At 41.5% G+C, this 23,258-nt stretch overlaps 1 protein-coding gene across 1 annotated transcript in view; it reads left to right on the top strand.

Annotated features, from left to right (window-relative positions):
• kcnq2a (potassium voltage-gated channel, KQT-like subfamily, member 2a) overlaps nucleotides 1-22,778 on the top strand; it is an 88,092-nt gene extending 65,314 nt beyond the window's left edge. The window contains exons 13-19 of the mRNA XM_060930845.1: nucleotides 570-617; nucleotides 1,617-1,634; nucleotides 2,695-2,788; nucleotides 6,772-6,903; nucleotides 7,496-7,546; nucleotides 21,817-21,934; nucleotides 22,080-22,778. Of these exons, the coding sequence (XP_060786828.1) occupies nucleotides 570-617; nucleotides 1,617-1,634; nucleotides 2,695-2,788; nucleotides 6,772-6,903; nucleotides 7,496-7,546; nucleotides 21,817-21,934; nucleotides 22,080-22,778 (1,160 nt within the window). The remainder of the gene's footprint in view (nucleotides 1-569; nucleotides 618-1,616; nucleotides 1,635-2,694; nucleotides 2,789-6,771; nucleotides 6,904-7,495; nucleotides 7,547-21,816; nucleotides 21,935-22,079) is intronic.
• Nucleotides 22,779-23,258: the final 480 nt, after the last annotated feature.

Genomic DNA, 23,258 nt, shown 5'->3' with positions numbered 1-23,258 from the left:
TGCTCCCTGGGCTGCCCACTGCTTGTGGGTATGTCAGGGTCCTGTTGTACGTCACTCTGGATAAGAACATCTGCTAAATGCCGGTGATGTAATGTAATATAATGAATGTGATGCTACCTGCAAAGAATTTCACACAATCTACAAAAGCTGAAAACTTGTCCCAAGTCTCCCTGCTCTCCCCTGCTCCTTGTATTTTGGTCTTTAATATCAGGAGTATGTATTTTAATAAGAACAGGTTGTGTTGACTGGCACAGAACCAGCTGACACAGCCTCTTCTCAGATCTGTCATGTTCAAAAGATGGTGTCGCATACAGTACAGTCTACTAATTAGCATAGGTTATATAAAAAGAGTTGAGACATTTATTTCCATAAAATGCAAGTGTCCATTGACTGTACTGATGCATAGGTTATGCACAGGAATTTGAATAGCTCTCCTCCACTAGCTAAGTTCTTTACATCTTCATGCCATGCTGTGATCAGCTTTAAAAAGATATTTTATATTTCATTTCTTCCTGCTTACAGTCTACACTCTCATCGCTTCCTTTCTCATTTCTCTTCACTGAAAAAAGTGCTGATTGAGATGCAGGATGAAGACTTCGGAAAGAAGAGTTCTCCAGGTTAGGCTGTGATCCAGAAATATGATCCAGAAAGCATTGAGATGACATTGCAGTTTGCTGTAAAAAAAAAAAAAAAAAAAAAAAATATATATATATATATATATATATATATATATATATATATATATATATATATATATATATATATTACTGTGCAAAAGTCTTAGGTACCCTATTTTTTTCCATACAAACTTTGTTATAGATTTCTATTTTATGACTTCGACATTATCGAGTTCGTACAAAAACATTTTAGAGTCCAAATGTTCGTTTTCCAGCACAAAATTAAAAGATACAGAGAAAAAAATGTTTGCATCTGAGCAGCATATTACATAAGAAACCTTTTCAGATTAAAAAAGAAAACATAATGAAGGCTGCTGGGTTTTGATGCAAAATTAAAAAGCGAGTATGACAAAGTGTCCAGAAGAACTGTGGCTGGTTCTGTAAGACGCTCAGTAAAACCTACAGCTCATTTCCTTATCAAACTGCACTAATTATACAAGAGACTACTTTTTCTTTTCTTTTTTTTTTTTAAAGCAAAGGGTCATCTGACACCGAATATGGATTTTGTTTCATTTATTATGGCTTACTGCTGTTTATAGTATTTTTTTTAAATGTTGAAACATTTCATTTCATTATTTTTAAAGCCATTTTTGGTCTACAGCATTTCTTTACATGTGCCTAAGACTTTTACACAGTACTTTATGTACATAGTAACTGCAATTGCTTTATTAGTCAATTCCTGCCTCAAACATAAATGTTTTGGGTAGTTAATAGACTTCTACATTTGTAGATGAAAATGATTAGTTTTGAATATGTGGCCCAAAATGTTCACTTTCAGCATCAAAGTCATGGCATCATCGAATCATGATGTGTCCATTCATAAAGTGCAATAATTAGCCACATACTATCTGCAACTTGTGATTGACGGTTCTTTATACCATTTTCATCTGAAACTTTTAACCATTTCTTTTCCATTTCTCTCTCTCCACATTTTGGCAGCAATTGAGGGGTTGATCAGTAAGAAAATCATGTTTTTTAGGGTTGTGCTTTTACTTTAAGCCACAGTTACACAAGCTCAGCTAGGAGCATCTGAAGAAGGAAAAGAGCGCATGTCTAAAAATGGCTTTTTAATTACTGAGTTGCAGCTTGCCTTAACAAGATTTGCTTTTCATGCAACACTCTCTGTCATAAACTCTGCTGAGTCCAGTGTCTCACCAGCCAGAGGTTACTAAAGGCCTGTGCTGCTAGTAAAACAATATCTTAAATGCCCGAATATGCACATCTTTACAGAATTATTAATAATCAATTATTTACTGATTATGACTCTTTTTTGGGGGGTATTGCAAAATATCAAATGCAATAATACAGTTTGTGATTAATGTGTTTTTATGACCGAATGTGTTGCAAACAAACATATTTTGTCCTTTTTATTTTTTTACTCTTTGTCCCCCCACATTCTTTGCATTTACCTGCATGAGGATTTCTCTCTGCTTTTGGAGGAAACAGTTAGTTGTTTACAATATTCAGTGATTTCATCAAAGACTCACTGACTATTATGTCATTTGAATTGGATATATAATCCATATGGCTCATACCATATGATTTCTATGACTCATATTAATATCTTAATTCATATGACATAAAAATATTCCTGTTACATTTTCTACCACCTTAACATGCCAGCCAGTAGTAGCGTAGTACTCGCTAGAGTCCAAATATGCCTTGCTGTGAGTCTTTTTTATGTGCAGTATGGTTTAATATTCAGTGTGTCAGGTAAGTGTTTTGTGCATGGTTAATAACGCAGTTTACTCTTAAGATGAGAACAATGAAGCATGTCTGAATTTTCTGCTAAAAAAAGATGCTAACACCTAAGTGAAGAGATAATTGTGCAATATACGGTGCTATTCATGTAATGACTTGACTTGATTATGCTCTTGAGCATTTATGTTTTTAAGATCTAGATTATTGCCTAATAATTGAATGTTCTAACTGGATCACCACTTTTGTGGAAAGCAGGTAGATATATAAGAAACATTATTTTAGTTTTTAAGAGAATTTGTGGATTTGTGTATTATAGAAGCAAGTCTTCCTGAGGACTTTGGCGATGATAGAACTTATGAATTTCTGCAAGATATGTCTCCTGCACTGAAATCCACCATAAGGGCAATCTGGTAGGAGACGGCTACATTGACTATATTTGATAATGTTTGTTAAGGTTTTCAGGCCCCTTGACATTAAATAATTGCCTGTATTAAGTAGTTTTTACTTGACTTAACGTGAATTCACTTTGACTTGCAGCTACTCAACTCTTTATTATCGACCAGCTTCTATTTTTAAGGATGAGATATCTGACCACTTTAAGCAGGATAAAATATGAATTAAGACGTTTTGTAACTAAAGGAGTCTTTAACAAAACTAGTAATTCAAATAAATATCAGTTTAAATAAATATCAGACAATACAATGCAATACACAGTCCCCTCCAAAAGTATTGGAATGGCAAGGCCAGTTCTGTTGTTTTTGTTATACGCGGAAGACAACTGGGTTTGAGATTTTTTTTAAAAAAAAGATGAATATCAGATGATTGATTGGAATTTCAGCTTTAATTTCCTGATATGTACATCAAGATGCATTAAACAACCTGGAACCTAGCACCTTTTGTTTGGACCCACCCATTTTTCAAGTGATTACAAATACTGTAATATGTGACTCACAGGTGTTGCCCAGCTGTCCCCTGTTCGACTGATTAAACAATTAATAGCTCTGAAGGTCAACTCTTGGTTTGAGCCCTGGATTTCACCTGTAAAGAGTGCATTTGTTGTTAAAAAGGATAAAACAAACATGAAAACCAAAGAGCTGTCTATGGGAGGAAAAAGTAAGCCATTTTGAATCGGAAAAAAGAAGGACAATTGATCAAAGTCGTTGCACAAGCACTGGGCGTAGCCAATACAACAATTTGGAATGTCCATCCATCATCTGTAGCCGCTTATCCTTTCCTGATATGTACATCAAGATGCGTTAAACAACCTAGAACCTAGCACCTTCTGTTTGGACCCACCCATTTTTCAAGTGATTAAAAATATTGTAATATGTGACTCACAGGCGTTGCCCAGGTGTCCTCTGTTCGACTGATTAAACAATTAATAGCTCTGAAGGTCAACTCTTGGGTCGCAGGCAAGCTGGAGCCTATCCCAGCTGACTATGGGCGAGAGGCGGGGTACACCCTGGACAAGTCGCCAGGTCATCGCAGGGCTGACACAGAGACTCACATTCACACTCACATTCACACCTACGGTCAATTTAGAGTCACCAGTTAACCTAACCTGCATGTCTTTGGACTGTGGGGGAAACCGGAGCACCCGGAGGAAACCCACGCAGACACGGAGAGAACATGCAAACTCCTGGAATGTCCTGAAAAAGAAAGAAACTACTGTTCTAACAGCCAGATATCAAAGAGTTTGACCAAAGAAAACAACAGCAGTTGATGACAAACCTTGTGAGAGCTGTGAAGAAAAACCCCAAAACAACAACATCACCAACAACCTGAAATGCATCCAATCTATCTGGGAGGAACTTCATCGTGCAGTAAGACACTGACCAAAAACACCCTACCAACACAACAAACAACTTCATCAGGGAAAAAAGCGGGAGGTTTTAGACTGGCCGAGTCAATTACCAGACCTTAACCCAAATGAGCATGGATTTCACCTCCTGAAGAGAGACTGAAGGGAGAAACTCCCCACCCCTCAAACAAACATCTGAAAGAAGCTGCTGTACAAACCTGGAAAAGCATCACAAAGGAAGAATACAACAGTTTACTGATGTCAGTAGGTCACCAGCTTGATGCGGTTATTGCAAAGGATATAAAATTTAACAATTATTGCACGAAATCGAGTCGTACGTGAGCTGATAGCTGAGTTGGCTATAAACCATGTATGATGAGATTGAGTGGAATAATTGTTTTGTTCTATCCACATTCACTGGATTTTGAGAAACAGATGCTGGGTCAGCAACTTTTGTAAAGGCTTTGTTATAAGGCAGACTTCTTAAAAACCTATCGATGGCTGCACAAATTGACTTTAGTGTTGTTGGGTTTTTTGTGTTTTTTTTTTTGTAGGAAGTGCCGTCTTGCTGTTGTGCCGAGGTATAGAATAGCTTTAGACATTTATTTAATTCTTCCTTGGACATTTCAGTTATGTAATTTTCAAACTACTTTGAGCTTTTGAACCAGCCTAAAAAAATTCAACAAATTTTAATGCTTAAAGATCCATCCATCCATTATCCGTAACTGCTTATCCTGTGCAGGGTCGTGGGCAAGCTGGAGCCTATCCCAGCTGACTATGGCCAAGTTTACATTAGACCATATCTGTCTCGTTTTCTTCGCGGATGCACTGTCCGTTTACATTGAAACGCCGGGAAACGGGAATCCGCCAGCGTCCACGTATTCAATCCAGATCGTGTCTGGTCCGGTGCTGTGTAAACATTGAGAATACGCAGATACGCTGTGCTGAGCTCTAGCTGGCGTCGTCATTGGACAACGTCACTGTGACATCCACCTTCCTGATTCGCTGGCGTTGGTTATATGACGCGACTGCTGAAAAACGGCGCGGACTTCCGCCTTGTATCACCTTTCATTAAAGAGTATAAAAGTATGAAAATACTGCAAATACTGATGCAAATACTGCCCATTGTGTAGTTATGATTGTCTTTAGGCTTGCCATCCTTCCACTTGCAAGTGGTAAGTGACGCGCATGCCCGACATGCACTGAGATCACACACACAGCGGCTCAGTCCCAAATCACTGCTCGTGCGCTATACTCGCGCGCTCTGTGAGCTGCGCAGGGCCGGAGTGCGCACCCTCCAGAGGGCACTCGCTGTTCAGGGCGGAGTGATTTGGAGCGCAGGATGCCTGCGGAGCCGAGCGTATCCGTGTATTGGCGTTGCTATGTGCACGCGAATCGTGTATTGGCGTTGCTGTGTGCACACTAATCGTTTTAAAAACGTTAATCTGATGATCCGCTGATACGGTCTAATGTAAACCCCACCTATGGGCGAGAGGCAGGGTACACCCTGGACAAGTCGCCAGGACATCGCAGGGCTGACACATAGAGACAAACAACCATTCACACTCAGATTCACACCTACAGTCAATTTAGAGCCACCAATTAGCCTAACCTGCATGTCTTTGGACTGTTGCGGGAAACTGAAGCATCCGGAGGAAACCCACGCAGACACGGGGAGAACATGCAAACTCCACACAGAAAGGCCCCTGTCGGCCACTGGGCTCAAACTCAGAACTTTCTTGCTATGAGGTGACAGTGCTAACCACTACACCACTGTGCCACCCTGCCTAAAAATGAAGAATCTAAACAAACTGGCGAAATGACAGTACTAATTTGTGAAAAATGCTATAATAATAATTCTTGAAAAATAAAAAAGATACGTTATTCCCATCTAATACTTTTATTCCATATTTTGTTGCTTTTTTTTGTATTTTTTGGGGGGGCTTTGTTTTCAAGTAGTTTTTATTTTGTCCTCGGTTGGTTCAGCAACACACGCCGCCATTTTGTTTTTCTCTACTCACGGTATATGAGCTGATAGCCTAGTAGTAGAGTAGCCAATCAGAGTGCGTGATTGCTCACATCCAGTGAATGTGGATAGAATAATAAGTGTTATTTACTTAATGACTATATGTTTCTCATACTTTTGCTCACCTAACAGTTGTGTGATCTTACACCAAAGGTGCCATGTTCTAAATTGTTTAACACAGCTTGATGTAAATATCAGGAAATGAAAGCGAAATTCTGACCTGTCATCTTGTATTCATCTTTTGATCTAAAACCCAAATGTATAGCAGTAATGTAACCCAGTGTATAGCAAAAACAAAAGAAATGGCTTTACCATTCTAATACTTCCAGAGAGGACTGTATTTTTCTTATAAGCTCTTTCCAAAAGGACAGTTGATATCTTTTGGTGTGACTCAGTGGCTGTGCACATTGATTGCTGTTCTGCATGATTTATAAACTAGTGTAATCATCTTAAAAAACACTGGTTTCTAAATAGCATTGTTTCCCTTTTCTAGTAATGCCACATCTAATGAAGCCACTTCTGTTGATGTTGCTGTTTTAACTGAGATGTGCTTGTCTTGCTCTCAGTATCATGCGCTTCCTGTTGTCTAAGAGGAGGTTTAAAGAGAGCTTGAGGCCGTATGATGTAATGGATGTGATTGAGCAGTATTCAGCAGGCCATCTGGATATGCTGTCTCGCATCAAGAACCTGCAGTCCAGGCAAGACCAATGTCCAACAGCAGCTGCATTTACTTTCACACAAGTTCATATGTGTTGAGGTCATAATTTCAGATTTCTTGTGCACATGCTTTCTTTGTACACAATATTTCTCGTTTTAAATTGTCTCTTGCTACTTCTGTAAGCAGGCACAGTGCCCTCTGGTGGTTACACAATGTCATATTACCTTTGCTACCGTTTAAAAACTCCCAATGTGACTCAAAGCTGTCATACCCATGACACATTCACTCATCTCTGAGCACCCATAGACCCTCAAAATAATAATTATGCAAGAATGGATCAAGTTTCAGTTCCCCAATTCTTTTATTTTTCTCTCACATTCCAAAATTCTGATGCGAGCCAAGACTCATGTTTCGCTTTCAAATAAGATTCATATATGTTGTGAAATCAAATCATTGTTCCACACATATAAAATATATTCCAACAGCAAATGACCATTGCCTGTGTCATGACAAACGTGGCATGGAATATATTCTCACTTATTTGTCCTTGGTTCTCTGTGGAGCACTGTGATTGGTATCCATGTGTTGCTTCATGATGCTTTGCCCCATTTCTTCTCTATGTACTTTGGCAGGATAGATTTGATTGTGGGTCCCCCACCCCCTTCGACCCCTCGCCATAAGAAGTACGTAATCAAAAGACACAAACAGTATGCAGTTTGCCCATTATTGAACAGCATTGCAATGCACAGTGCCATGGATTTAGTCTTAATGCTTTCTTACAAAATTAATTGCAGTAAATGTAGTTCATTGTCCTGTTCTTTGATCATGGCTATATTCTTTAAATGCCTGTTATGAATACGCACAAACTGCTGGTATAAAAGCTACAAAACAAAAAAATATATATAAATGCTGTCCAATAATTCTGTACTCACACCAGTGAGCGTATACTCTAATTAGTGGGGGACTAATTCATTTATGCATGCCATTCTTGCATTTGAAAAGGAAATCAAGCCAACCATTAACAATAGAATCAGTGAAGCATGAAGCATCATAAGGCATGGTACCAGGTAATATTTTTTTGAACATTCTTCATTTGCTGTCTTTTTTAAAGACTTTTTTAAAATCTAGGTATTATATCAAATGTGTCACCAATGACATGGATGGCATTAAGTATAGCTAATACATCACCACTCAACTGGGTGGATCTCTCTGCATTGCAATATTGTTTTCCATGTGACCTTTTCAACTTTGACAGACTGGACATAGCCTCAAAGAAAATTAAGCCAAGAGACTATCAAACATGGCTTATGCTGTGCAGGGCTGCGTTAACCCTTGCCGAGGCCCTGGGCAGACACCCCCCCGAGGCCCCACCCCCGTTTGTTGTCAGCTGCGCTCAGCAAATTCACCCCCTCAGACGTGCCTGTCTAACTAGACACAGAAACTTAAATAATGACAGTGGCACAATTAGAAATGCTATTGAACGATAAAACTTTATATCCATCAATGCCTATTTAATCGAGAAAAAGCAATGGTGAAATAAGCAATTGCATGGTGAAAAAATCCATCAGACATCACGGTTAACAAGTCTGGTTAACTAAAGTTTAGCCTCAAGAAGCCTTTGAATGAGTGAGTCAATGAACAACATGTCAAGAACATAACCTAGGCCTACAACATTTTCTTTAGTATTCAGAACAAGAACATTCATTTGGTATATAACCGTTCGTTTTCATTTTGGAATCCAGGCGACTTTTAACTTGTGAAAACAAAGAGCAATAACAAAGAAAAATATCTTGCTTCTCAGAAATAAATCTCAAAATGTTAGGCTATGTGAAACATTTCATCCTTTCACACACATAATGTCCCAAACAGCAGTGGCACACAGCTTTGCGCATTCAGTTTGACAGCCATGGGTCAACTTACAAGGGCACTTTCCTACTTTTCTGGAAAGCGAAGTCATTAATTAAATCATTGAACTCAAGCTGGCGTAGCGTGTGAAGACATGGTGGACAGTGATCATATTGACAATGATGGGTGATTTATGCGACGGGACAAGGTGGGCTTCCTTACAGGTGGCGAAATGCATCAAAAATGTTATCAATATGATCAAAACTTCTGAAAATATTGTTTCATATTTTCCGATCTCGCTACCTCCGAGGCCCCCTAGTGGCCGAGGCCCTGGGCAGCTGCCCATGAAGCCCATTAGGATAACGCGTCCTTGATGCTGTGGGTTACTATCTGGTGAACAAGTGAGAGTTGTCAGCACACAGTCGTCCAGCATACAGTTAAAGGAGAACTGAAGTCATTTTTAAACTTGCTTTATTTCTTAACATGTTATTCAATTACATTTTCGGTTTTATTAACCTTATATCATGACTCGTATTGGCATATTATATTATACTTATTGGCCTTTTCGGATTTTAGCCATGTTGAATGTAGTACGTATGGTCCACGGCAGGCGTCGCTTATCTGCGCAATCTTCACGGGACTTGTGCGAGACTTCAAACGTGAATTGTCAGCACCGCCATTTTGAAAACTATTTAAACAGCGGCCAGATCACCATATCATTCCAATTTAGATTAATTTCAAGATTTGCCAGCTTCATCGGTGATGGAGATTATTCCATACAACTTCGAACCAACGTGGAGTAGAGAAGAGCTGGAAAGATGACAGGACTAGATAAGGACTAGTCTGTCATGCTGGTATTTATGTCATTCAAAAAGTCAAAGTCCTTCCCACACCTTACAGTACCTGGTATTCCTAGGCAGTCTCCCACTCAAGTACTAACCAGGCCCAACCTGTATGTGGCGCATCGGGCGGCACCGATCTCCGTTTCCATAGCCCTCGGCCTCTCGCCTATTACATAGCTAGGGTTACAGTGGGGGGCTAGTCCTCTGGTAACCACGAGAGTTTAACTCCCCATGCACATCTGTATTGCAGCGTGCCTTGCCAGATGGTGGTAGGTACCATTTTTATGATGGTCTTTGGTATGACCCGACCGTGAATAGAACTCACAATCTCCTGATCGAGAGGCGGACACGCTACCACTAGGCCACTAGTCGGTGTCATTTATGTCATTACTGTCGCATAATTAAAACGTGCCAGATCAGGCAGCTGGCGGGTTTTCAAAATAATAAATACATGCATGTATTTTTGTGATAAATACATATCATACTGAGCGCATTTCCCACATAATCCTCACTAAGGTTTTGGACAGCACTACAAAATGGCATCCCCACTATATAGTGCCCTATATAGTGAGTAGGGAGCGATTTCGGACACGGGGAAAACTTCCGGCTTGATTACATCAGCATTTGAAGGAGGGCGTGCACAACTTTTGACAATGTTGGCAGATGTTGGTCACCTTTCATTTCCGCTGTACATTTTACTTTCGTCCTATGAAGTCTCACACAGGTCTCAGCAAATCTTGTTTACAGCCGTTGGTTTGACATGGACTGATATATTACATAGCATATTTCAAACACTCATAACTTGCTATAGCAGTGACAAAATAGTTGTCAGAAATGCATTCCTACATTTTATAAAATGAGATAAATAGAATTTTGATAATAAAAAAATTTGCCTTCAATTCCTCTTTAAGCAACTAGTTCTAAATGGTCATTAAAAAGGGTTGCCAGGTTTCAGCAAAATTCCCAGCCCAACTACAGCCACTGCACAAACCACACAAGACTTGTTTCAAAGCCCAAAATATTCAGACGTTGGACTAATTTTCTTTTATGTGAGGAAACAAGTTCACTGTGATGCACATGAATTCTGATGCACAGACTTTATCCACTCCATAACCCCCTTTCATTCTCCCGATCTTCTTCTTCCTTCTTGTCTAGCACTATTGCCAGGTCCATGTGGACCCTACTGAGCCACATGTCATATTAATTGGAGCATAGTTTTATGCCGGATGCCTTTCCTGTCACAACCCTCCCATTTCTAGGCTTGGGAAACAACCATTCACACCAATGGGAAATTTAGAGTAGCCAATTAGCCTAACCTGCATGTCTTTGGACTGTGGGGGAAACCGGAGCACCCGGAGGAAACCCACGCAGACACAGGGAGAACATGTAAAATCTACACAGAAAGGCCCCCATCGGCCACTAGGCTTGAACCCAGAATCTTCTTGCTGTGAAGTGACAGTGCTAACCACTACACCACCAATTAGCCCCCCTTTCAGTCTCCCAGTCTTTGTAATTCTGTAAATCTTATAACAGAAGTGCCTTTGTTTGTGGAAATGTATTTGATTTCATTCAGAATATTTGCTATAGAACAAGATCTTGGCATCAACAGAGTATTTTAAGCACAATTTGTCATAAAAACAGTGTCTCTAGCAACCCTGTCATGATCTGTTCTTTTCTCATTTTTGACCACTAGATGCAATAATAACTCTATGGTCCTAAGTGTGGCAGTGAGTGGCCACCTCACATCTGTGTAACTTCTAGAATGGCAAGCTAATCAATGGAACATGACCTTACATCTGTCAAATAGCAACATTAAAATAATAATAGTCCACTCAGCCCTGCAATAGATTGGCGACCTGCCCAGGGTGTCTCCCACCTCTCACCTGAGGTCAGCTGCATGATGGTGGTGCAGTGGTTAGGACTGTCACCGCATACCAAGAAGGTTCTAGGTTCAAACCTCTCAGCCAACTTGGGGCCTTTCTGTGTGCGGTTTGCATGTTTTCTCTGTGCCTGTGTGGGTTTCCTCCAGGTGCTACAGTTTCCTCCCAAAGACATGTGGATTAGGTCTAAATTGCCCATAAGTGTGAATGTTTGTGTGTCTCTGTGTTAGCCCTGCAATAGATTGGTGACCTGCCCAGGGTATACCCTGCTTCTCACAGCTGGGATTGGCTCCAGCTTAACCCGTGACCCTGACAGATAAGTGGTATAGACCCCTTTCACTGACGTCACCCGAAACCGGAAGTAAACAGACCCTGCGCCATATTGGAAGACCAACAAACTCGTGATTAGGGGGAAATAACGGCAGCGGTATGTGAACCCACGAGAATAAAGTGGAGTGACAAACGACTTAAACAAACAAATCTGAGCTGTTTTATTTATGATTTATTGGCCCAACAGTAGACTTGAAAGAAACCTGTGTGAGACTTGGCAAAAAACTGTGGATATAATGGATAAGTCTGTGCATGATCTGTGGACACTTTGAGGTAAGCAAACGCAAGAAATTCAGATTTAAAACATGCTAAATTGGCCCCAAGTTGATAACTGTATGAGGAGCAAGCCTCCCAGACTTCTACAATTTAATAATAATAATAATAATTTAGGATGGTTTGGGGCTTGCTCGCTGCTGCCAGGTTGGTTGTTGAGTAGCCTGACTGTTTTTTTTTTTTTTTTTCTTGCGTGTGGTATCATTGTTGACGCGAGGTTGTTTTTTGAACATGCCAATGCGGACACGATTTCCCCTGATGAGTTATGACTTCAGACACGATGCGTGTGTGGAGGTGTGGAGTCCGTGTGATATGTGCGTAAGATAGGCTTCTCATGTGTTTGGAGATCCGCGCTCCGAGACAAGCGCAAGGCTTCTCATGTGTTTGGAGATCCGCGCTCCGAGACAAGCGCAAGGCTTCTCATGTGTTTGGAGATCCGCGCTCCGAGACAAGCGCAAGGCTTCTCATGTGTTTGGAGATCCGCGCTCCGAGACAAGCGCAAGGCTTCTCATGTGTTTGGAGATCCGCGCTCCGAGACAAGCGCAAGGCTTCTCATGTGTTTGGAGATCCGCGCTCCGAGACAAGCGCAAGGCTTCTCATGTGTTTGGAGATCCGCGCTCCGAGACAAGCGCAAGGCTTCTCATGTGTTTGGAGATCCGCGCTCCGAGACAAGCGCAAGGCTTCTCATGTGTTTGGAGATCCGCGCTCCGAGACAAGCGCAAGGCTTCTCATGTGTTTGGAGATCCGCGCTCCGAGACAAGCGCAAGGCTTCTCATGTGTTTGGAGATCCGCGCTCCGAGACAAGCGCAAGGCTTCTCATGTGTTTGGAGATCCACGCTCCGAGACAAGCGCAAGCGCCCCAAGGGAAAAAAAGGGACCCCCCGAAAATATCGGCATAGTTCGAACACTGACTGTAGGCACTGGGTGTAAACAACAAATAGTTTACAATGTCTGGGTAGCAAACAGATGGCAGAATTGGTGTCAGGTCCTCCTTATGTTTCCATTCTCCCTTGCCGCGAGTCTTATCATATGAGTCAAACACATCAATCACAGCGAGTTTCTCCACATACCGTGCCCTTTCTGCAGCTGGTAATGTACTCACATAACCAGAATTATCATCCATCGTGTCACTTCACTCTCGCTCGTACTTTGTTTTATATTGTGAGTGCATGTACTTGGTCTTCCAATATGGCGCCTAACAAAATCTCGCGGCACGGTGACGTCATGTGAAAGGGGTCTATAGAACAGCCTTTCTCAACCGGGGTGCCGCAGCACCCTGGGGCGCCATCTGGCTTCATTAGGGGTGCCATCAAAAAATTATATATTCTAACATTGAAATAAATAAAATGAATTACAGTGCCTTGCAAAAGTATTCATATCCCTTGAACATTTTCACATTTTTCCACCTTACAACCACGAACTTAAAAGTTTTTTATTGAGATTTTATGTGATAGACCAACACATAGTAGCACATAATTGTGAAGTGAAACGAAAATGATAAATGGTCATCAAAATTTTAAACAAATAAAAATCTGAAAAATGTGATGTGCATTAGTATTCAGCCCCCCTGCGTCAATACTTTGTAGAGCCACCTTTTGCTGCAATTACAGCTGCAAGTCTTTTGTGGTATGTCTCTACCAGCTTTGCACATCTAGACACTGAAATTTTTGCCCATTCTTCTTTGCAAAATAGCTCAAGCTCAGCCGGATTGGATGGAGAGCGTCTGTGAACAGCAATTTTCAAGTCTTGGCACAGATGCTCAATGGGATTTAGGTCTGGACTTTGACTGGGCCATTCTAACACATGAATATTCTTTGATCTAAACCATTCCATTGTAGCTCTGGCTGTATGTTTAGGATCACTGTCTTGCTGGAAGGTGAATCTTCTTCCCAGTCTCAAGTCTTTTGCAGCCTCCAACAGGTTTTCTTCCAGGATTGCCCTGTATTTAGCTCCATTCATCTTCCCAACAACTCTGACCAGCTTCCCTGTCCCTGCTGAAGAAAAGCATCCCCATAGTATGATGCTGCCACCACCATGTTTCACAGTGGGGATGGTGTGTGCAGGGTGATGAGCAGTGTTAGTTTTCCTCCACACATAGCACTTTGCATTTAGGCCAAAAAGTTCACATTCACATTTCACACACCTGATTTAATCATCTTGATCTTCCATGTTAGTGATTAGCTATTAGTTAAAGTTTTTATTTTACTGACTAATACAGTAGTTAGGTATTATTATTATTATTATTATTATTATTATTTTGATCATTTTGTGACTGGCTCTATTTTATCTCTGTGTTTTTTGTTTTCCGGTATCACGTAACATGCTTTTCCTCTGCCTGCCTGTTCCACAGTCCTGCATCCTGGATTAGTAATTTTGTAATGTTTACTCATAAACTCTTGACATGTTCCCGTTTCCAAATGCAGGGTTTAGCCCGCTGCAAATGGTGTTGGCAGCTCAATCATTACTGCCTGTGCCATCGTGTGGTTCACATAGTGAGTGCTTGAGTGAGAAGGAGTGCTAACTTTGGGTAAAAACTCTGAGTGCCAGACAGTGTGATGGTTATCAGCCCTTTAGCATTCTCATTTCAACTCTGCATCAAAAAGATTGGTCACCAAGATATTCTTAGCCAGAAGACTGGATTGGGATCTTCTTCCTCTGCTGAACTGGAGTCAGATTGTAACTGATTAAACAATATGTTGGTCGCCCAGATTCTTATGTGCTTTACCTGTTTGCTTGGCCTTATGGATGTGTATATTGCTGCTGAACTAGACGCCTGTTTCAATGCTGTTACACCTACTCCAACAGCATCCTCTGAAACACCAGCTGCATTACCGTCCTACACAACTCCTGCTGTGTTTCTATACTCCACAGTGGCTACCTCCTGAGAACATGTTCCACTAACAGCTTTTAAGCATTTTGCTTTATAAGCTGTCCTGGAACTAATGCTGCTGTTTTCTATCTCTTTTCCTAGCTCAGAAGTTGTTTCTACTTCCATTTATACAGCAAATTCCCCAATGTTGAATCAATATCTAGTGCTGATTTAACACTTTCAGAGTTCATTTGTGTCCAGTTGGACATATAGGAACACAGTAGGGTGTTAAATCAACACTCTGGGTGTTAATTCAACACTGGGGATTTTGCTGTGCGCTTCTCTCCAAATTTGTAATGCTAGTTCAACCACTGACATTCGTCATGCTTTTAGCCTCTGCCATAGGTAGAGCCCACAGTTCAGCTCCTGTCTCTGTTTCCTACTCTGACACCTAACTAAGTCTATACGTATCATTTGTTCATACTTTTAATCTCATTATTCTGATGTGGACAATTTCTGTTGTTTATTCTGCATACGTCTCAGACCCTCTTTCTGATCCTTCTCCAGTGTGGATCTTATCTCTCTATTCCTGGGCCTATCTTGTCTCCTGTCACTCTGTCTTGTCCACTTTTGAGCCATGGTAGTCGAAACTTCTGTCAGTTTTCAGATATGAATCTCAGCTTGTCTAAGAGCCATCCTCTGAGGTTTATTTTGAGAAACACTTAGCACTCGAACTTATAATTGGTCAAATAAGACCCTTCTTCTTCTTCTGGCTGTTCCCGATTAGGGGTCACCACAGTGGATCTTTCGTCTCCATTGCTCCCTGTCTTCCGCATCCTTCTCTACCACACCTGCCACTTTCATGTCCTCTCTCACCACATCCATGTATCTCCTCTTTGGCCTTCCTTGTTTTCATGTGCCTGGCAGCTCCATCCCCAACATTCTCCTTCCCGCATGCTCTGCATCTCTTCTCAGGATGTGCCCATACATCTCAGTCTCATCTCTCTTAGCTTAATTCCCAAGCTCTCCACATGTGCTGTCCCTCTGATGTGCTTGTTCCTTATCCTGTCCAACCTTGTCACTCCCATCGCAAACCTTAACATCCTCAACTCCGCCACCTCCAACTTTGCCTCCTGTCTCTTCGTGAAGGGTACAGCCTCCTATCCATACATCACAGCTGGTCTCACTACTGTCTTATACATCTTACCTTTCACTCTGGTCAAATAAGACCTATATGCACCTCAAATCAAATCTGATATCTTTAAAATATAATAATTTATGCTTTAATGCTGCTTGCATTTATATATAGCTTAATGCGTCATTTTGTTTGGTGTTTTAAAAAAGAAAATGGTTCACACACTAGCCAGATATTTAAGATATAAGAGATCACATTTTGAAGTGGACACCTGAAGCCCAAAACAAGATATGTACAAGATATACAGTATGTTGTGCTATATTTTGCATTTCCCTCTTGCCAGTGTACACTCTTAAAGTGCATATCCTGGACCAATTTTTTTTTTTTAATATGAAAGTATGTCCCTTTACACACTCATCCAGAAGGGTAATTTTGCACAAGGCCATCTGTGTACAGCAGAAAAAAATAAAATAACAAAACGCGTCTGGAAAAATCCCAAGGGAGTCTGGATCCAGATTCATGACGTCACCTGCAGAACTGCCAGCAGGCTGCGAGAGCTTGCACAGTTTCAGTGCACAGCCTGTGTACACCAAGTTTAGCAGCTAGCGATTTTGCACTGAAATATGGAATTGTCACCTGAGCGCAATGTTACTTCATCTTTGGATGAAGAATATAATGAGATGTCAGAATTGGGGCTTCGTCTGTTTGGATTTGATGATGATTCAAGTAGTGAAGATGGCGGAGACAACACCGGGGATGTAAATAATACGGTCGTTTTCTCATAAACAAACCAGCGCTGACGTAGGATTCAGAACGTGACGTCAGGAAAATCAATGTTTGCTGGGAAATCCAAATGCCAAGTTTTTTCAGAGGCGGACCAATTCGCCTCAAATGGCTTGATTTCAACTGAATTTTTCTGGTATTGCGCAAGGTAAAAAAAATTGCACAAAATGCAAAATGTGACAGATATTTGACCAAAGTTTAATATAAAATAGGAGAATTACATTGATCTTGCTCCTGAATTTACCCGTGATATGCACTTTAAAAGTGCTAAGTGTAAGAAGTGGCCACCTTTTGAATTCATATTCCACACTCTGAACAAATAGGGGCAGTATATCACCAGTAAGAAACAAGGAAACGCACAGTCCCCATCCCCCCACCCCTTTCCCCAAACAGATCACCCCACCACTCTCATAGAATGATCACTCACTTTTTTTTTTTTTAAAGTTGATCCACTGTTGGGTTCATATAATCTACCTTTACAGTCTTCAGTTATTTAAAAAAAAGCCAACTACTACAGCAAGGCAAGAATACGGGAAATTTGACTCAACTGCTGAAACTCTGAGAGCCAGTCAAGATAAGACTGCTATCTTATAACATTTACGTGTGCTGTTAGCCTATGGAGGACTTTCACACGATGTCATCGCAGCTGCGGATTTGTTTACGCAGCCATGTTGCCGGGCAAACTTTGTGTTTGACAATGACCGGCAAAAGTGTATACAAATGATTATAAGCAAACATCTACAGAAACTTTTTTAAGTTACATCCAAAAGAACAATTCCAGAGACCTGTAGTGCTTTTGGATGTAATAACAGATGTAGTAAGCCTTTTTTGACTTTCCACCGCTTCCCAGTGAACAAAGACAGATGCGAAAAATGGCGAGCTGTAGTTAAACGGGATGACTAGATGCCAACAAAGCATTCCCATGTGTGTGGAGAACATCTTATATCAGGTTAGTGTGAAAGCTCTGTGCTGTTTTAACAGGTTGCATGGTCTGGCACTACTCAGTACAGTCTACTGGTACATACACAAGTGTGTCATACTTAGCAGCTCTACTGCACTACAAAAAACATGCCACTGGCAAATGTATGAGCGTTAAAATGTAGATCTGGATGTGGGCTTTGGATGTGATATATTTTATTAGACCTAATACTTGGCTTAATGAGCAGCATGTTTATGTAATGATAACGTAGACTCGACTAAATATCATAAAATATGCAAGCTCTAGGCTCTCGCTTGTTTATTACTATTAGAAGTCCACATTTGAGCTTGCCTTTGTCATAATAAGGTATTTTTATTTATCTGGAATTTCCCATAACATTCCTGCATAAAACCTACCTCGAACTATTGATAAGCATCTGTACTTCTGTATGCCTTTAGCATCTCCGGTGTATTTAGAAGTGTTAGGACTTGAACTTTGTTGGCCTCTAGAGGCTGCTATCATTTATTTTTTGTTGTCATGTTTGTTTTGACTGCTAGAGGCCGCTATTGTTTCTGTGTGTTGTGTTTTGTTTTTCCATGTGCCTTGTGCCCCGCCTAGTCCTCATTATTGTCACCTGTGTTCTATTTAGTTTGTGTATTTATACTCCCTCAGTTTGGCCTCTAGTCACGGAGTCTTTTTGCTATGCTGTTTAGTGCTAGTTACCTCTGTCCCGGGTGCCTTGCCTATGTCCTTGTGTTCTTTGTATTTTTGCTTTCTTTTGGACTTTGTGGATTTTGTTTTTGACTTTTTGGATCTTCTGAGCGTTTGGATTTTTATCCCTTTTCTGGTTTTTGGCTTTTGTATTGACTTTGAACTTTTGGATTTTTTATTTTTTCCCTTATATCTTCTGAGTGGGGCGGCACGGTGGTGTAGTGGTTAGCGCTGTCGCCTCACAGCAAGAAGGTCCTGGGTTCGAGCCCCGTGGCCGGCGAGGGCCTTTCTGTGTGGAGTTTGCATGTTCTCCCCGTGTCCGCGTGGGTTTCCTCCGGGTGCTCCGGTTTCCCCCACAGTCCAAAGACATGCAGGTTAAGTTAACTGGTGACTCTAAATTGACCGTAGGTGTGAATGGTTGTCTGTGTCTATGTGTCAGCCCTGTGATGACCTGGCAACTTGTCCAGGGTGTACCCCGCCTTTTGCCCGTAGTCAGCTGGGATAGGTTCCAGTTTGCCTGCGACCCTGTAGAAGGATAACGCGGCTAGAGATAATGAGATGAGATGAGATCTTCTGAGTGTTTTGGATTATACTTTTTGGATTGTTTTGCATTGTAAATAAACTGTTTTTTGCTACTCTACTTTTGCCTCACGCCTCTGCACTTGAGTCATTCCCCTGGTGGCCTAGTGGGGGTTTGCTGGATTACTACACCAGCGACTGGGGTTCGATTCCCAGCAAAACCCTAACAAGAAGTCCCAAATACTAAATAGTTCAGGATGTCAAAGTATCCCAAATCTAGTAGCTTGTTTGGCATACACTTTTCAAATTGAATAAATACGTTTGTGGGTAAATTATATGAATCTGTGATGCCTGCATGTTTCAGCTTTTTGATGTAACACAATCTGCTGGTATAATCTAAAATTTTTATCGCTTCAGAAAGATTGTACTGACTGCAGTCCTCTCGATTTTCTTCATTACCTGTCGTGGCTATGGTTCTTTGTTTGGGGTGGCATGGTGGTGTAGTGGTTAGCACTGTCTCCTCACAGCAAGAAGTTTTCTGGGTTCTGTGTGGAGTTTGCATCTTCTCCCCCGTGTCTGCGTGGGTTTCTTCCGGGTGCTCCGTTTTCCCCCACAGTCCAAAGACATGCGGTTAGGTTAACATGGGGCAGCCATGGCCTGAAAGGTTGGGCTGAAGTGCCCTTGATCAAGGCACCTAACCCCCAACTGCTCCCTGGGCGCTGTAGCATAGCTGCCCACTGCTCTGGGTATGTGTGTGTGCTCATTGCTCACTTGTGTGTGCATGTGTGTGTTCACTGCTTCAGATGGGTTAAATGCAGAGGAGGAATTTCACTGTGCTTGAGTGTAGGTATGTGTGATTAAATAAAGGCTTCTTGTCTTGTCTTCTTGTCTTGTTTGCAATATGGTGGACATTACGTGATAAACAAAAATCCATGATGTCAGTGAAAGTCCTCTATACATTGTTATAGCTTGCTAAGCTCAGTTTTTTTAGCAAGGCCATAGTAGCAAGTAAACAACCACAACAAAACCATATATCGATGACCATTTGGAATATTTTTCAAATGGCGTGTTGTCATTTGTTGCACTCAAGATCCATTTTGAATTGTCCAAATAATGTCAGTATGGGGGCGGCACGGTGGTGTAGTGGTTAGCGCTGTCGCCTCACAGCAAGAAGGTCCTGGGTTCGAGCCCCGGGGCTGGCGAGGGCCTTTCTGTGTGGAGTTTGCATGTTCTCCCCGTGTCCGCGTGGGTTTCCTCCGGGTGCTCCGGTTTCCCCCACAGTCCAAAGACATGCAGGTTAGGTTAACTGGTGACTCTAAATTGACCGTAGGTGTGAATGTGAGTGTGAATGGTTGTCTGTGTCTGTGTCAGCCCTGTGATGACCTGGCGACTTGTCCAGGGTATACCCCGCCTTTCGCCCATAGTCAGCTGGGATAGGCTCCAGCTTGCCTGCGACCCTGTAGAAGGATAAAGCGGCTAGAGATAATGAGATGAGATGAGATGTCAGTATGCCTGGTTTGTTTGCTACATAAAATTACCTCAGTTTCATAGCTCACTAGAGGATGAGCTAGTCATGCAGCTATTCTAACTGATCTAAACCATGTATGAACAAACAACGAACTTAGCAAACATATTAAGACTGTCAGTAATGTCATACAGTTAGCTACCTTTATAAACTATCACCAAATAGCCAATGTTCGCATTAACAGCTGTTTACTTACAAGTTTAAACTTCATCCAGTGCCTAGTTACGAAATCAGACCAAGAAAATACTCGCATAGCTAAACCATGCACTTTTCTTATTATTACAAACTGACTGATGCTAGTGCTTCAGACTTTATAGTAAGCTGGCAAATTTTTATAGATTGGTGGCAGTTCTGTCCGATATGCGTATCAACAGATTGTATGCAAATAGCCAATGTTGTTTAGAACAGCCTTTCTCAACCGGGGTGCCACGGCACCCTGGGGTGCTGTCTGGCTTCATTAGGGGTGCCGTCAAAAAATTATATATTTTAACATTGAAATAAATAAAATGAATTAAAATTCCAAAAGAAACAATGGTTACACTAATGCAGATCATCGCCGCCTCATGCATCATCAAAATTTGTCTCGCGGCCCCCTTTCCCATGTCACAACGTCACTGCCGGGGTCAGCGTGACTGCGTATATTTTATATGGGGGTGCCTTGAGAATTTGCATACTTCTGAAGGGTGTCGTGACCGAAAAAAGGTTGAGAAACGCTGGTTTAGAATTTTGGTCAAGAATTGACTTTTGTCAGCAACATGCTTTGATGTGCAGGCTACAGATTTAGGTGGTGCTACACCAGTGGGTTAAAATCTCAATACCTTCTGGGCAAATCATCTCCTGAACTCTGTAGCTGATTCTATTCCTAAGTCTTAAGTATAACCAAACAAACTTCCAATGCGGTGATATTAACCACCAATCCTACACCTCCCCTCCAAAGGGAAATGGCAAAGGGACATTGAAGAGGGCACAAGAAAACAATATTGGAATACAGAATCTTGGTTTAACACTTTTTCTATTCTTGCTCTTGCAGAGACTGTGGCACTGTCCTTGTAACCCTTTTAGTCAGATGTTGTGTGTGGCATAGAGAGCATGATAATAGTGAACACTGCAGCACTATTTTGCATGTCTCATTTTCCAAAAAATGAAAGAAAAAGAAAAACAAAAAGGTAAAGTCATCCAGGGACCATTATTGTCTTCCATATAACCAACAGTTTAGCAGTGCATGATTCAGTGCATATTCTTAACCATTTGCAACCCTTTCCATTTAAATACTGAAGACCCTTCAGTATCGTTTATTTGTCTTTATTTCCCAATGTATATTTGTGAGGAAGATACAAAGTGTTTTAGTTCTAGATAGAAGAGATTGTTTCATGAATTGTCAGGGTGGACCAGATAGTGGGGAAGGGAGTATCAGCAGGGGATAAGGAGAAACCCAAGAGTGATACCGCTCAGGAAAATGACCCCAGCATGATGGGCCGATTTTTCAGGATGGAGAAACAGGTAAGGGCCTTTTTTAAAAAAAAAATTATTTAATGTTCCATGATTCACATATCTTAATTATTGTGATATTAGCAATAGCATAAAGGGGGCCAGCTTCCAAATATAAGTGTAGTAAAAAGCTGAGAACAACTTTTTCACCATGCAGGTGGGTGCGATGGACCGCAAACTAGACTTCCTGGTGAATGTATACACCACACGCATGGGTATTCCACGCTCTGAAACTGAGGCTTTCCTGGGCTTCAAGATAGCTGATCCAGCACCACCTTATCACAGCCCAGAAGACAAGAGTGAGAATGTGCTGGACAAAAACGAAGAGAAGAAGAGCCCAGAGCCCAGCCCAACTGGGACACCTGCCAACAATATGTGCCGCCCATCCACATCTTGGCATCAGCAGAGTGAGCAGCCGCTCAGTGTACCTCTCTGGAATAACAGCCGTGGCGCATCACCGGGCACTGATGACCCGTCACTTTACCGTATCCCACCTCCACCAACACATGAGAATGGGGAGGGCGGACGCCAAAGGCGACACAGACGCACATGGCCTAATGCAGGTGTTGACAGTGACACCTCCCTCTCCATTCCTTCAGTGGACCATGAAGAGTTAGACCGCTCATTCAGCGGCTTCAGCATCTCACAAGCCAAGGAGGAGGAGTTCCTTCCTCCAGTGAATCTCGGACTGTTTGGGGGAGGAAGAGGAATGGCCTTCTGCACACGTATCAGACCCTACTTGGCTGAAGGGGAATCGGACACAGACTCAGATCTTTACACACCTGGTGCTCCTTCACCTCTATCGTTTACAGGGGAGGTGGCATTCGGAGACAGGGGTTGGCCTGGTCTGAAGTAGAAGAAAATGCCTAAACAAGCCTTCAAATTTCAACAAGAGCCTTCAGATCCTGAATGTATAATAGCAACAAAGACTTAATCAAAAACCCACTGTCATCAGTAATGCATGAGGACTAAAATAATACAGTTAGAACCGAATGAACATGATCCACTCAGTGGACACTTGTTATTTAGTATTGCCGTATCATGTTCACAATAATGATAATACAGTATTACCTTGGCACGAAAGTGACTTGAACGAAATGTAACATACTTTGTGGCCTCCTAAATCAAGACATTTGTCTTGTTTGCACACTTAAAAAATGAGTTTTCATGTAAGCCAGTATTGGCATGGGTTATTCATCTCATGGGTCATTTGTTTGTACTCATGTAGTTAGATATAACTATGGTACTAATGCTTATGACCAAGGCAATATTAGAAGCACTTTACTTATTGATTGTACGTACTTAATAATAATTAATGATAGTATGCCTGCTTTTG

Source organism: Neoarius graeffei, chromosome 10 (assembly GCF_027579695.1).
Source record: "Neoarius graeffei isolate fNeoGra1 chromosome 10, fNeoGra1.pri, whole genome shotgun sequence".
NCBI classification, from domain to species: Eukaryota; Metazoa; Chordata; class Actinopteri; order Siluriformes; family Ariidae; genus Neoarius; species Neoarius graeffei.
The sequence above is the reverse complement of the archived record's forward strand: the minus strand, read 5'-3'. Positions and strand labels throughout refer to the sequence as shown.